Source organism: Macrobrachium rosenbergii, chromosome 16 (assembly GCF_040412425.1).
Source record: "Macrobrachium rosenbergii isolate ZJJX-2024 chromosome 16, ASM4041242v1, whole genome shotgun sequence".
In the NCBI taxonomy this organism is placed as follows: Eukaryota; Metazoa; Arthropoda; class Malacostraca; order Decapoda; family Palaemonidae; genus Macrobrachium; species Macrobrachium rosenbergii.
The window spans coordinates 51,769,248-51,786,205 of NC_089756.1; the positions used below are offsets into that span (position 1 = coordinate 51,769,248).

At 40.0% G+C, this 16,958-nt stretch overlaps 1 protein-coding gene across 1 annotated transcript in view; it reads right to left on the reverse strand.

Annotated features, from left to right (window-relative positions):
* Positions 1-3,099: 3,099 nt before the first annotated feature.
* Positions 3,100-16,958, reverse strand: part of LOC136847435 (nucleolar and spindle-associated protein 1-like) — a 108,065-nt gene continuing 94,206 nt past the window's right edge. Inside the window, exons 11-12 of the mRNA XM_067119125.1 lie at positions 16,619-16,835; positions 3,100-3,819 (exon numbers count right to left, since the gene is read on the reverse strand). Of these exons, the coding sequence (XP_066975226.1) occupies positions 3,717-3,819; positions 16,619-16,835 (320 nt within the window). The 3' untranslated portion in view covers positions 3,100-3,716. The remainder of the gene's footprint in view (positions 3,820-16,618; positions 16,836-16,958) is intronic.

A 16,958-nucleotide genomic window follows, 5' to 3' on the forward strand; every position in this document is an offset into this window, starting at 1 on the left:
GCATAATGCTTGGTGACTGTAGCGTCCTCTGTTCACAGGATGAGGACAGCTAATGGTTATGATAGTGTGAGCTGCCCGTTGATGTTGAGCTGGTAGGTTGGACTCACTTGTTGCACTTCCCTTTAAGACTGGCACAATAGTTTAAGGTTGTTCTTGGTCTCCTCAGCCATGAATCATAGGTCTGACTAGTGGTATAAATATTTCAATGTCTTTTGTGTTAAACAGCTAAAAATTCAAGAATTATCTTCCTCCAAAGGCCAGGGCAAGATTGTAGATGTTGAAGGTGACCTGGCAATGCTGTGCCAGCCATTGCCAAGTGATGTAATAGTGGTTCAGTTCCTTTTAATTGTGCAGTGGACAGAGCAAATTAAAGATGCCATCCGAAGTGGGACTTCAGCCAGTTGAGTGAATTTCATAATTTCACAGATGTCTCTCTGGTCATGAAAAATAGTCATGCACACAGACCAGAACAGAATCCATTCTTCTAGTTTCCATGTGAAAGTAGGAAGGGAGATCTTCACAAGCTTCACAGACAAAGCTCTGTTGTTAGGATGGTCCTGAAACTGTTGACAGTTATGTTGCTGGTAGTATCAGCAGCTGGTTGCTGGCTGACCTTGTCCTTCACCTTACAGAGGTATGTTTTGGTCAAGTTCAGGAAGTCTTCTGATTCTTGGAAAATGGCAACCCAAGCTTCTCTTCCAGGCTTTCCTGGTAAATGTCTCAGTGGTCCCTCTGGGTTGAGTGACTCTCCCGGCATTCAATCATAGCTTGAGGCAGCTGTCCATGTCTTTATTCTCTTCAACAACAGCTCCATCTAACCTTTTGTGAATTCATCTTCTGGTGAGAGTTGCCACTACTCAACATTGTGCCTTTGCTCATGTAGCATGATCTTCAGCATGGATAAGCAATAGGTGGTTGAGCAAGATTGGACAGCTAGGAGCTAGACTTCCCTATAGGTTAAATGGTCAGCCATACACTTTTTAGTGATTAGCTATAAATCACTTTTCTGGTCCCATCCCCATATTTTTTTTTTTAATGTTAAGTCTGGCTCTCAAGTAACCATTAAACAAAATAAGCATATGCTTAGGGCCTCAAGGGAAGAGGGGTCCCACAGGATTTTTTTTCTGGGGCCAGATTTACAATGAACCAAGGTGCAAATGCTGCATTTGAACACAGGTCCACAATAAATGAAAAATACACATACAGTACAAGAATATCAATAATAAAATATTACTATCAATGCATACACATCCCCATACTTTTTTTTTCCAATGTTAGGTCCAGCTCCACAGTGACCATTAAACAAAATGAGCATGTGTTAAGGACCTAAAGGGAAGAGGGGGCCCCCACAGGATTTTTTTTCCATGGCCAAATTTACAATGAACCATGGTGCAAATGCTGTATTTGAACATGTGCCCACAATGACTGAAAAATACATATATAGTACATATTAATAATAAAATATTACTATTGATACATATAAATAATAAAATACTATTAATATTATTACTATACAGTACTGAAGAGGTTAACACTATGTTTCAATTTTGGGAATACAACAATATTGGATTCTGGCAACTCACTGTAGAAATTGTTCAGTACAACAGACAACAGTAGCTGTAAAGCACCATTGACATTTGTGACTAGGGTGACAGGGAAGAGAGAGTGAGAGAGAGAATTATCATAATCTTTTCAGCTTAAGGCCTCTCAAGGTCTTAATCTGGCCCTGCTTAGATCATATTCCCTAAGAGGGAGTAGCTCAAAAGCAAAACAACCCAGTGTTAATTGCCACTCATACTCTCAATTACCGAACCACTGATAAACATCTTGTGAAGAGAAATTCCAAAACATTAACCACTTCACACACCTTAACAAAAAGCTCACCAACAGCAAGTTGAAACCCCCTACATACTTCATCACTTGCCTCTACCTTCCATGCACTTATCTTTCTTGGATATCAAAGCCCTTTCTTTCCAACACCATTTTCAAGCCATCCATCCTTTTATAGGTTTCCCTGTCCTCCTCCCTCCTTTTATACATAAACTTTTCACCAAGCTATTGTCTTTTCTCCCCCTTTTACATATAAACTTTTCACCAGGCTATTGTCTTTTCTTTTCCCATGAACAAAACTTCCTGATCCAGCCTTACAAGCAAATTAACCTTTTTTACCACTTCTTCACATTAAATGTGCATTTTATATATTATCCTAAAAAAATACAATTTAAAACCCATGGTAGGAAAGTGAGTTATAACATGATGGTAATAGACTTACCAAAAGGCTATCCCAAATTAAGTCTAATAGTATTCATAATTACCTTTACTATGAATGCCTTTCCCCACTTGGGAAATTACATTATTATTATTATGTAGTTTGACCAGAGAGAATAAAAACCTAACTTTCACAGAGATAAAGCTTTGATATCATATGAGATAATAATAAAGATGGGAGAAAGCTATCATTTGATGAAATATGTGGATGATATGTATGAAAAACTAATGGCCTGATAAGTATATATATCCCTCACTTATCCCTCTTGATATATCAAAATGTGTGGCAGCAAGTAAAGATACAGACTTCCTACCCACTTCTTACACTACCTACCCAAAACTTAGCCTGATCTTGCAATGTCTTCACACATTTGCCCATAAAACAATAAAATTAACAATGTAAACCAGTTTCCTGTATTTGATTTACCTTGAATGTGTGGATGTTTTGTGGAAACATTTAGAAATTATGTAGCTATAGCCTAAGCACCTTGGCCCATAAGAATAGCAAATCAAGAGAGAAATTTACAAGTTTACATTTTCATACTGCATTATTTTTCCTTATGTACAAAACATCAAAACACTGAATATACTTTAAATGGATGGCCAAGTCCTTGCTGGTCCTCTACTCAGGTCTACACATATTCATAATTTACCTGTTTGGTTTTACATCCTAATAATTGTTAGATTTCTAGATATCAATTTTCTGATTAAAGGTGTAAACCGTCTTGCGCTGAAAGTGCGGCTAAGGGTGTAGTAAGTATAAAAAAAGGGAGAGGAGAAATAAGTGAGGTATTACCATACTACCCAATTCAGGAAAATTATACCTATATACTTTGTGTTAGCCTTTATTAAAGCTTCAAAAAATACTTCAACTTAGTTAATAGCAAATACAGCTTACAAGCTGAACAGGTACAAAAGTGTACAGTGTTATGTACTGAAACTTATTCTTCATGATAGCAAAAGCTTAAATCCTAAGCCTGACAGTATATACATACAAGAAGATAGTATGCCCAAGAGAAGGAAGTCATACAAATAAAATATATTTTATTTGGAAGGACAGCTAACTAAGAGCAAATATACTTTAATTTTACAATTATTACACACAAACTCTACTTTTCAGTTACAGTACTCTAAATAGTTAGTTGTGTAAAAAAAAATATATATATGATTTTGCACAATGGAAAATATATTTCCAAATCGGGAATGGTGCCCTATTTGAAACAAAATATAATGTACACAAAAATTCTGTCTAATAAAAAATATTAAAACTACTTATTTTCCTATATTTTTCTATAAATATTTTAAAAGCTACATTTACAATTACAGATAACCAAACTCAATATGTAATATACAGTAGTACATATATTTCTAAGAACTTTAATTACTATATGTTATGTCACTACTAAGTCGTAAGTCACTAAATACAGGAGCAGCATAACCTCTACACATTACTGTGTTATGTCTATTCCTCTCTTGGCCATCTGAAGCTCAAATCGCTTATTAAACCTCACACCCTTAAGTATCTTGTTCTGATATTCTCGTCTCTCCTTTCTGAAATATGAAGAAAATAATCTAAAATAAAAGTATATATGTGATTATTACATAGAAAAGAATAACACTGTAAATAAACTTAGCTACTGTTCATACTTAACATGTTTTAAAAGTAGTTATACAACCTTGTTACATTATTTTGGTGACTGTACTGTACTAGTAAAATTGCATTGTACCTGGAATTTCTATGATAACAATGTTTCACTGCACACTTTAGTTCTACAAAAGCCTTCAGCAGCATCTGATAGAGAAGGGCAGTTATAGTTATATTTGAGAATATTTTTATAACAACCAAAGTGTTCTTGATGACAAGTACCAATCCAGCTTTCAAAACTTCATTTACCACAACCTTTCAAATGATTCATCAAATTCGTAGGTCGTGAGGTGACAACTCTTGTATGTTAATACTTTCTATTATAGAGTAGTTGCATATGACTAATTGAATCACACTGCTATGCTCTCACACAGCTCATCCAAAGGATTTTCAGTAGATGAGAGATGAAAATTTGAAAATCTTAAGTGAGGAAGTTGGACAGCAAGATGAGAAGACCAAACGGAACCGATAAAAAATAAACAGCACAATGCTGTACAATTTTCCTCCAACACTCATAAAATGTTTTCATAATAAAGTTAAGTTTCATATATACTTACCAAGTAATTACATAGTTATACTTTCCACTCTTGTGGCAGCTTAAATTTTAAAATCTGCAGTAGCACTCCGATTGTTTAGTGTACGTGACCAGTCCCACTCACTAACAGGAATACTAGGAACGATTTAACAGACAACCTCATTCTGTATCTGCCCTTATGTCCATCAGAGGGGAAGAGGGTGGGCTCCGATTCTGTAATTACTTGGTTACTATATATGAAACTTAATTTTATTATGAAAAATATCATTTTCATAATAAGTAACTTACCAAGTAATGACATAACTGATTTCCACATTGACAGGAGGTGGGATACATGGACATATTCCATTCCAAAACATTAAGATAAGCAATGAATTTAAAACAGGAAAAAGCTACTAGCATTGGAAAACTACATCTTTTCAATGTTGGGACACGCCGTGAAAAACACCTAGAACGCCTCTTGTCAGGGCTAATAGTCTGATGACAACTGGTGGACACTAAAAGGGACGCCCTTCCAACAGCAGTCTGAGGGTCTTCCATTACACGACCTGTGAGTGACAGGTTATACCGAGGGGGTGACTTCCCATGGGCAAACCCCACCAGCCTCCTTTGGACCTTCGGTATACTGTACCTTCTTCCTTCCATCTAGGAGGCTTGGGGGGTGTCTGGAGCCACTGAAAGGTTGGAAGTTGCTGAGCACTTACGAGCGCTGGAAGAGTGTTTTGGCACCAAATACTGGTACTCCACAACTGGAAGTTCAGGAGACAGGCACCATGGATTTCCAAACAGGAATCTATATCACTAAAGCACATCCTTTTGGACACCTTTTCAATGGTTGTCCGCTGAGGCCTGGGACCGGACAACAGGCTCGACTAAGGGGGTCAACTACCCGGGGGCAAACCCCCTCGGACTCCCTTGGACCGCAAGTATGTCTTCTCCCAGGTTTAGGGGAAGAGGACAGTGGCCTTTGGTCTAGGAGATCCGACGGACCTGATAGTCACCTCGTCCCCTACACTTCCGGCAAGACACCTTTTCAGTGGCTGTCTGTCACAACCTACGACTGTACTACAGGTTCGACTGAGGGGGCAACTACCCCGGGGACTTTCCATCAGCCTCCATTGGACTTTCAGTATGACTTCTCCCAGGTTCAGGGGAGTATGAGAGTGACTTAGGTCTAGGAGAACTGACACCGGATAACCACCTCCTCCACGGTGCAACACTTCACTATCACAAGGTTAACTTCTGTTAACCCATACACAAGACTGGCAAAGGCACGGGAAGGCAGCAAAGGAGCCAGGCGTGGGAGAAGATAAGAGGGCAGGGGTGTCATTTCAGATTTATGGGGGGGGGCGGCAAAGGTGGTTTGGCGAGCAAAGCGAACCTAATCACCTGGGGTTTTTTTGATTTTGAGCTATTTTATGTGCTTTTTGAAGCACATAAAATAGACAGATAGATAGAAAATTATAACTTAATGTGATGACACATTTGAATTTCGGAAGGAATAATGGAAAACCAGCTGCTGTTACTTCTTGGGGCATGGTGGGGTGAGGGGGACAAGTTGAGGCTGTGTGGGGGGGGGAGCACCCCCCCTCAAATGATGCCCCTGTAAGAGGGCTAGTAGCAGGAGAGAAAAATTTATGTGGGAAGAGTTGGCGCCAGGCACTGGGTGCTCCCTGGTTGTAGATGGCGCCAGGTGTAGCTGGACCCCAGGCAAGCTAGTAGCTTAGGAAGCTAGTGGGCGCCAATTCTCAGCTGTCCAGAAATTCTATTTATCCAAGAGCCCATTGCTGCCAAAATAAGTAATTTCTCTCCTTACTACGTTCTGCCCTTACACTTTTTCAGTTCTCTGCAACGGAAAGTGCAATAAGAAAATGTTCTAAATCAATTCTTTACCGACAATTGTTTTGAAGTACACAAAGTACCATGACACGAAAGCTCAATTCCTATCAAACATTATTTGAGACTTGCCGATATGTATTCGCCACCAAAAACATCGGTTCAGTAGCCAACATGACATTTTTTTGTTATAATAAGCTACTCGGTAAAGAAGAGTTAATCAACTGACTGAAAATAGTTGTAGCGAAATATGATTCTGAAAGCTGTAGGCTTGAAGACTACTCAAAATCAGCAATAATATTTCACCGAAATCCGGTTATCCAACTGGCGAATAATAAACAAAGCTACTGCAAATACTCGATGTTTACACAGAGTGTGGCAGAAAGAGAATGAGGATGTCCGCTAAGTCGTTCCTGGTATTCTCAGTGGGTGGGACTGGTCGCCTACACTGAACAACTGGAGTGCTACTGTGGATTTTAAAATTTAAGCTGCCGCATGAGTGGAAAGTATAGCTATGTAATTCCTTGGTCAGTTACTTATATGAAACGTACTTTTCAGGCCAAACCCATATGACATGAAATGCAATTTAGTTGTCTGGTTTAGAGTAGTCAGTATGCCAAAGTAACTGCTTTGAAAATCTACCACAGGTTAATGTTTATTACATCTAAACTTTACAGCTTTTCCACTCACTATTTGTGAATATGCTGCCAAATGTGGCCCAACATTAGGTTTTATTGAATATACTGCAGCTCCTTAAAAATTTTTAAATCAAAGAGTGAAAACGTTGAGGATTTTGACATTAATCCTTTCAAAGATTTGTTTTCAAAATTTGATGTAAATTGTCAATTTAAATTTAGCCATTAACTACAGAAATATTTGTTTGTGAGTGTTGTTGTTTATTCTCTACATTCAGGGATTGGTTGTGTGTGTTATTCATCTCTTACCCCTGGGTCAGACACGTGTGACCAATTTGAAGACAAGATAACTATTTTTTGAAATGAACACCACAAACCCATAGTCGACTTAATCTGTTTCAACTAGTTACATTTAATTACATTTGTACTCTGACTTTCATGAGGGTCAAAGGTGACAGCTCCAATGACAATAAAAAATTTTCATAACTCTTGACCCCCTCAAAACCATATCTTGAGTTTTACTACTTTTTAGTGTATTGTTGGTTATATAATGTACCTATATTTAACAAAAACAGCTGATTATTTACCAAATCATATATATATAAATTACACAGCGATAACCCTTTCAAGAGTACAGTACAGCATTCACAATGTAAGGAGAGAGAGAGAGAGAGAGAGAGAGAGAGAGAGAGAGAGAGAGAGAGAGAGAGAGAGAGAGAGAGAGAGAGAGAGAGAGAGAGAGAGAGAGAGAGAGATCTGTACAATGATACTTAAGTACATGTACACTAATCTCAAAAATGAAACAGCTTTACTTTGAGAGAGGATTAATGAGACTGAATCTTTCAAATGTTTAGGATCCAAGATATTAAGTTAAGGTTTTCTCGAGTTTAATGTATCAAAAGAGAATATCAAACAACAGGCAGGCTGAGTAAGATTTGAAAATCAAATAGAATAAAATTGCATTTAAAAGTAAGATTACTGTATACATATCTTGTGTGATCTGTATTGCTATACAGACATGAACCATGATATGACAATGAAACTTATTTCTAAAAGGTTTTGTCAATTTGAGAACAAAGCTTTACGAAGGTACTGTCACAAATGATACAATAAAGAAAATTACATACGGTAAGTTCTATATGTAAATGAGATAATGAAGAACAGACATCTGGGACATATCCTTCATGCATCCCATAGGAGAGTATGTGATAAGTGTCTGATGGGCTCCTGTGGCCACCACAAGGATTGGATTACCCAGACCTTCTTGGATAAGAACTATTAGAAGGGGGGCCAGAGATGAGTAGGGATTTGTGGAAGATCAAGTACAGGAAAGACATGAGTGGCAGAATTTCACAGAAGCTCTTTGCACCATGCAGCACTAGAACTTCTTGGCCTATGTGAGTCATCTGTCAGCTTATCCAAAAAGCAGCAAAGTTGAAAAAAAATATTACCTTTAATTATTGATAAAAATTATATGATTACTCATAGCCAGGAACCCAAAATCCACAAAATTCAAGGGTCAACTGTATTCTGCAATGCCTAAAGGTGATGGGTTGGTTAGTGGCAGATCACTGAAATGATGAAGACACCACTCTACTTATAAACGAATAACGTTCCGGAAGGCTGGTTGTATGCTGAATTGTTTGTAAGTTGGTTACTGTACTCTTCACTCCTATTTAAGTACAGTATGACAAAGCCAATGCAGTAGTTACTGTACATTTTTTCATCCTAAAACACAATTCACTAAACATACAGTACTGTATTTTATAGAATAGGTGCGCAGAACAAAATCTGAACTTACAGGTGGCAAAGGGAGGGGGGTCTGAACACAATTTTAATTTATGATCCCATTTGTTTGTATCTCTGAATATTTGTGAGTTGAATGTTCCTAAGTAGGATGGTGTCTGTACACTTGATCTAGTCTGTGATCACAGAATATTTCTATTTGTATTGATCTGGGAAGAACTAAATCTGCAGAGGTGTATTTCTCCACAGAACTTTAAGAGTTGAGAGAATATCTGTATTTAAAATAAAAACTGGACAAAAGAAAGTTTATGGTACTAAATGTACTAAATTATTCATGTAAGTATAACAATAATGATACTATATATAGTGCATCAAAAAACTGCAAAATGAATTGGACTGACCTGGAAATCTACTGCAACTGACAATAAATTTTTACCCTTCTAATCAAAAATGTTTTACAGTATAGACAGAATGCTTATATGTACTATAAAACTTGAGGAATGAAAATCTTACAGTGCCAAATTGAAAACTGATTTTCCACTCTTATTTAGTTTTTCCAGATTATATCACAATCCTATTCCATGTGCTGAGTTGGTCCCCTTCAAATATACATAATCTCTTATCTTAAAATGTACCTCTTTTGCACTTCCAATTATTATTAAAGGTGTCAAATTTTTAAAAACAATTCAGTTAACTATAATCAGCAAACAAATTCCCAGATCTGTCTATGCACCATCAATGTCACATTCATCTCACAACATAAAGGACTTTCTTCGAATGAAAAATTTCAAAGATGTAAACATACTAAAATATGCAATCTCACAAGACTAGCCTGCATCCAGCGAATCACCCTTGCTTGCAAAAATGACATTTTTATAATAAAATAACATTTTATATATACTTACACAGTAATTACATAGCTATTAGTCTCTACTATCTGGCAGCTTAAAATTTTGAAATTTGTGGGTTGCTCTAGTTTGTTTTAGGTTATGGTGACATGCCCCGCCCACTTTCAGGGGAAGAGGAACAACTTAGCAAAGAGCTTCAATTTGTTCATATCCTTATGTCCATGCGAGGGGAGGCAGGTGGGCTCCGATCATGTAATTACTGGGTAAGTATATATAAAACTTTCTTTTATTATAAAAATGTCATTTTTATGTAAGTGACTTACCCAGTAATTACACAGCTGATTCCCACACTGAAAGGATATATCTACCCCAATACATTATTAATGGTAATGAATTTGAGAATAGAGGACGTAAACATTAAATCAGTGTTTGTTGATCCTTACCTGATAACAGAGCTGCTGCAGGTAGATACTGCCCCTGGTTGGCGCTCATCTTATCTTATAGAGGCGAGGCAACATAGCCTGGAAGGACTACTACTGCAGTGGGTGCTTTGCAACAAAGGACCAATTCCGATGGCTAGAAAAGAACCCCTGCTCAGGGCGCAGTACCATACATAATAACCAGAACAAAAAATACTGTCACCACGAACCACCAAATAAATATTAAAAACACCAATAACCAACCATTAAAAATAAAGGACTGGGTACTCCAAGTACACAGTACTCCCAGGCTCCCCTATGACTCAACACCCTATGCAAGGTGAAGAGATAAAAGAAAGGACATTGCTTTCAACGTTTCCTCCCCCAACACCATACCAGCAGCATAAAACAGACCCAAGGTACTGCACTGATCATATACTGTTTCAATATCCATTCAAAAATGAGAAATAAAAACAGACTTGCATTTCCAAAATGCTGATTGCACAATAGAAGCAAGGGATAAATTAAGCTTAAACGCTAGAGGTAGCAACAGCCCTTATCTCATGTGCTTTTACCTTGCATGAGGAAAAAGTCTTCACTAACCATGGAATGTGCTTCAGATATGAGATCTCTGAGAAAGAATGCCAGAGCATTCTTAGACAAAGGCCATGAGAGATTTTTCACAAAACACCAAAGACTGTTTGAAGTACCACGAATAGACTTCATTCTGTGGAGGTAATATTTAAGAGACCTCACCATACAGAGAGCCCTCTCCTCTTCTGACAGACCTACTACTTCAGTCATGCTTTTAATAGTAAAAGAATGAGGCCATGGATTCGATGGTGATTCGTTCTTAGCCAAAAATCCCAAGGAAAAGGAACAAACTGCATTTCCCTGGGAAAAGCAGACTCTTTAGTCCAAAGCAGGGATCTCACTGGACCTTTTTGCAGTTGCCAAAGTGACCAGAAAAAGTGTCTTTCTGGTAAGGTCTCTTAAGGAGATGGACTGCATGGGTTCAAATCGTGAACTGGCAAGCCATCTAAGTACTATGTCTAGGTTCCAGGACAATAAAGGATTTCCCTTTTGCTTAACTAAATCAAAGGATTTTATAAGATCCGACAAATCCTGGTTGGATGATAAATCTGTACCTCTGTGATGGAAAACAGAGCTAAGCATGGCTCTGTAGATCTTTACTAACTGTGGAAGTGGAGAGGCCTCTAGAGGAGCGTAAGAATACCATAAAATCCGCTGTTTCTGTTATATTGGTACTAGTAGAAGAAACGGGTCGTTTTCACCATGACCTTAAGACAGACCATTTAACTTGTTAGGCCTTATCTGAAGATTGCCTTCTGCACTTGGCAATCGCATCCGCAGCTGCTCTTGATAAGCCCTTCTTTTGGAGCAATTGCTTAACAGTTTGTACCCTGTTAGGGCCAGAATAGACAGGTTTTGGTGAAACTACTGGAAGTGTGGTTGTCTGAGTAGTTGCTGTTTTTGCAGTAGCAGCCTCAGGAAATCTGCAAGAAGTTCCAGCAAATCCTGAAACCACTCTTTCGCTGGCCAAAAGGGAGCTATCAATATCATGGATAGGTTATGGTGGGACCGGAATTTGTTCAATACTTGCCTCACCCTACTGAATGGGGGAAAGGCATACAGTTCTTTGTCCGACCAGTCCTGCAACATTGCATTGGTCTCCCATGCTAAAGGATCTAGGACTGGTGAGGAGAAGGGAAGCCGAAGGTTCCTGGAGGACGTGAAAAGGTCTATCATTGGTTCCCCCAGAGCTTCCACAGGTCCAGGCAAACCAACGGGTCTAACGTCCACTCCATGGGAAGGACCTGTTTCTGGCGGCTCAATTCATCCACTAGAATACCGAGTTTCCCCTGGATGAAACAAGTTACCACTTGAATCTTGAGTGTTGTTTTGTTCCAACCAGAGATGATCTTTTGCTGCTTTGTACAGAGAGAAAGAGCGGGTCTCCCGGTTTCTTGATGTATGCCAGTGAAGTCGTGCTGTCCGAATGCACTGCTATTATCTTGCCGAATACTTCCGAGGCGAAGTATTGAAGGCCCAGATGGATCGCCTTTAGTTCTTTCACTCTGATGTGCCAAGCTCACTGTTCTTGGTACCAAGTTCTTGATACTTCTTTGTTTCCTAAAAGAGCTCCCCAACCTAGATTTGATGCATCTGAAAAGAACTCTAAGTTGAGGTTTAGAGAGAGAAGAGACTTTCTTTCTGTTAACTTCCTCTTGCAACTCCACCAACGTAGATTCTCTCTGATTTCCGCTGTTACTGGAAATACAAACGTATCCAGGAACGTTTTCCTGCTCCAGCTGGCTCTTTAGGTAATACTGAAGAGGTCTCATGTGGAGCCTCCCCAGAGACAAACTGCTCCATGGATGATAAGGTGCCTAGAAGGCTCATCCATTTGTTGGTCCAGCAAAAGTCCAGCTCCAAGAACTCGCTGACTGTTTCCAGGCACTTTTCTACTCTCTTCGCGACTGGAAAATCCCAAAAATCCCAAGTTTAACATATTCCCAAATAAGGAGTCTCCTGAGAAAGGGTCAGTTGAGATTTGTCTTGATTGATGAGAAGGCCCAAGTCCTGGACCAGGAGAAGGGTTCTTCGGGGGTCCTCTGTACACTGTTTCCTCAAGTGGGAACGCAGTAGCCAGTCGTCAATATGGAGAGATATTTTTATCCCAGTCAGATAAAGCCACTTCATGAGGGGAGCCAGTACTCTGATAAAAACTTGAGGGGTTGCTGATAGTCGGAAACATAGGGCCTGAAACTGGAATATCTTGCCCTTGAAAAGAAACCTGAGGTACTTTCTTGAAGCAGGATGAATCGGTATGTGAAAGTACGGTTCCTGCATGTCTATGGACGCCATCCATTCCCCCTGGCGAATGGATGCTAGAACTGTCTGGTTTGTTTCCATCTTGAAGGCTGTCTTTTGTACAATGACATTCAGGGCGCTTACATCTAATACAGGCCTCCAGCCTCTTGACAACTTGGGTACTACGAAGAGATGGTTGTAGAATCCCGGAGAATAAATGTCCTTTACTACCTCTACAGCCTCTTTCAGAACAAAAGATTCGACTTTTTGCAAGAGGGCTGCAAACCTCTCTGAGCCTGGTGAGTAGGCTGTCAATGCAACAGGTGTGTGAACTAGAGGAGGTTTATTCACAAAGGGGATAGTGTAGCCCTCCTTCAGGACAGACACTATCCAGGATTCTGCTCCCTTCTGTTCCCAGCTTTCCAAAAAGAGGAGTCTTGCTACTACCAGTGTAGGGAGGACTATGTCCTCACTTCTTGGAAGAAGATTTAGAGGAAGATTTCTTGATAGAATACTGTGAAAAACAGGTGCTTGATCTTGGCCTAGAGTACGGTCTGGATCGGGTGTTCCAAAAGGGAGGCATCTACAGAGACGTCGAAGTTCTGGGAGGAAGAGCAGGAGACTCCTTACGACGTCTTGAGGATTGAGAGAGAAGGTCCTGTGTGCTCTTTTTCTGCAGGTCCAATGCTATATCTAGTACAGCAGCCTGAGGAAAAAGATGCATCTTATCTAAGGGAGAGAAAAGGAGCTGACCTCTGAGAGGGAGTGACTCCCTTAGATGTAAAAGAACACCACCTTTTCTTTAATACACACATGGTGTAAAGACCAGCTAGCTCCTGAGAGCCATCTCATATTCCCCTGTCAATACAAGAAAACACTCCTAGCAAATCTGAAGAAGAATCTTGGGGTTACAAAGCGCAATCTCTAATCTTGCGTGCTAGAGCACCTACCGCCCAGTCTAGGAAGCTCATTACTTTAAATACTTTAAAAATAGTTTTCAGCAGATGCGCTAGTTATGAGACCGAAAACATTATCTTCCCCGAAGTGAACACCGACCTCCTGGCTGAGTCTATAAGTCCGGAGAAGTTCCCCTGGGAAGAGACAGAGACTCCCAGGGAAGGAGCTTCCCCCATAGCATACAAATGATAACTCGTTCTAGAAAGTCTGGAAGGGGAAAAACAGAAGCTAGCTTTACCTCGGTCTCTCTTTTCTGCAAGCCACCCCTCTACTTCACCCAGCACCTTCTTTGCTGAAGAGTAGAGAGCCAGCTTAGGTAACTTGGAGGAACCAGCAGACTGAGCCTCCATAAAAAAGGCTGATGCAGGAGAGGAGGGAGTTGCTGGCGAAAAGCTCGGAAAAGTGGCTAAAAGGAATCTCAGCAGTGAAGAATAAGCCGTCGAAGGAACGTCCTGTTCTGCTACAACCTCTTCTTCAGAAGAGACGGGGGATAACGATAAATCCGCTGGAGTCTGGGAAGCCGGAGGAGCCTTCATGAGTAAACTTAAAATATTGTCGAGGTTACTCTGGTTCAGGTCAACTGCAGGAGGAGGTATACTGGCAGGAGCAACTGAAGAAACACCAATATGTGAAGGAAGAAGTGTGGGCACCAACATGTGCTCTGGAATCACTGGAGGAACGGGTGCCAAAGACGAAACACTATGGAGTTCAGGCGCCAATGGGCACTCATCTGCAACTGGAAGCTCGGGCACTACAATGCAAATGGGAGCTGCTAGGCGCTCAGGTGCTAATTGGAGTGCTGAAACTACTGGGAGCTCAACTCCTGAAGGTAGATCCGACACTGCTGTAGAGGTTCTCTCGGACAACGAAGAGCATTTACGAGCCACTTGGCACCTTGTGCCGAACAACAATCCTCATCTGAGACTGAAGAAAACTGTTCCAGGCTATCCCAGTGGCTACAAGAGGGGTGCACGGGATCCTGGCTCTTCTTGCAAGAAACAGGTGAAGGTTTCGCTGAGTCCACCGCATGCCTTTTCAGCGGGCATGACTTGTCCGAAAAGCGCCACTGATGCCTGGGACTGGGCTCCTCAGAACTTGAGGATATACGATGAATGTCCACTTTAAGGCCTTTCCAGTGGCCTTTGGTTGCAGTCTGGGAAACGTCAACAGACTGAACCAAGGAGGTGACTGCTCGTGGGCAGACCTCCCCAACCTCCCTTAGGTTACCAGTTTGACTCCTTCCAGGTGCTGGGAAGTATGCCTGGGACTTTGGCCTAGGAGAATCAGCAGGCTGAACAGCCACCTCCTCCACTATCACTCCACTTGTACTGGGTGCTACAGGGTGCTCTGACTCACTTTTATCCATGAGCACTTTAACCGAGGATGCTAACTTGGCAATCAATTCAACAATTAATTCAAATCGTGTGTCAATTTTCGACTCCAGGCTGGCCATGGGGTTGGGATCAGAAGCGTGAGAGCCGGGTAAAGGAGAGGTTTGAACAGGTAGAGGGGTTGGAATGGGATTTGAAGAAATTACAGGAGCATTCATATCTGACTCAGCAGATGAATCCTGACTGGCTAGTGCTTTACTAACTTCCCTAGTGGTCGCTTTCCTTTTCCTGTCCCTATCAAGTTTCTTTAAATGAGAGTCTAAGGTCTTCAATTTCTTTATGTCCCAATCATTAAATTCTGTACACACAGAACATGTTTGTACTCTAGACTGAATGCAAATCGTGTGTGAGTCATATGATTCCTTAGTTAATCTTGTATTGCAGTCTTTGCTACAATAGCTAATACTAGAAATACTAGTGTCAGCCATTATGAAAATTTCCAAAAGACAAGTCCAAAAAACCGTCAAAAAGTTGTAAACTGGTGATCAGATCATGCCTATCACTAACTAAATTGTGGCTCAAGGCTACCAAAAGAATACTTCACCAACTACAAATGAAAGAAAACAACCAGCAAAGTAAGAATTCCAAAATTCAAGCTGCTGCCAACCACTGGACTTCAACCATCAGCTGGCAGAGGCAAATTGAAGCTCTTTGCTAAGTTGTTCCTCTTCTTCCCCCAAAAGTGGGCAGGGCATGTCACCATAACCCAAAACAAACTAGCGCAATCCGCGAATTTCAAAATTTTAAGCTGCCGAATAGTAGAAACTAATAGCTATGTAATTACTGGATAAGTTACTTAAATAAAACTGCCAATTACTGTAATAGATAAGGCACTGACTATCAAAAACGATAACCCAGCACTTATGAAATCTTGTTTTAAAGGTGGCTGTCAGACATACAATAAAAGGAAAATATTTAGCCCATAATCTACACGATAGGTGACCTATAATTTTGTTTACCATCAAATTTTAGGGTTAACCCCAGATTTAGATAAAAGAAAAAATACAGGAAAACTTGTCACAAGGTTTTGGGCCCATTGTGTAAGCAACCACAGGGAAGTGTACTTAATGGTGAGCCTTTGCAATGTGTACTATATACGCTTTTGAACCCTGGCAACATTTTCTTGGTTGCCCTGATGAAGTTTGATACATTTGTCTATTTCTAAACAATCACAGAAAAAATCAAAATTTGGAATAGAATGTAAAATTTAAGCCAAAAGCCATGGCCTGAAATGGAAAAATAGAGTAAAGAGATTTTAAAGGCATAACAGGAGGAAAACTTTGCAGTTGCAGTAGGCAAAAAAATTTTTGGAGATGGTGGGAAGTAAGATGGAAGAAAGAGAATATGAACAGAGGTACAGTAAAAGGAATGACTAGGGGCCAAAGGGATGCTGCAAAGAACCTTAAGTAATACCTACAGTGCACTGCATGAGGTGCACTGACAACAATAATCCCCTGCAGAGAGCAATCACAACTTGAAAAGGAATAAAATACAAAAACTTACATAGTTTTCACAGGTGGAATCTTTTCACTCATAGTTTTATGAATATCTACAGTATTCACTGACTTGAGAGCACCTTTGTATGGAACATAAGCAGCAGGCTTGTTGTTTGATGATTTTGAATTAAATTCTTTTCCATTCAGGGTGGATCTTGGTGTCTTGGCTGGATTAGCGATACCAGTTGCTTTAACTTGAGCAGGACTTGCTAAAGGTCCAAAACCTGCCAATTTGATAATGCTAAATTATTTTCATATTTCCAAACATGAACATAAAAAATTATTAATGTAAAGCACTACACTAGTTAATATGAAAAAATGTCATGCAAGGTAGGCTTTTTTGTACA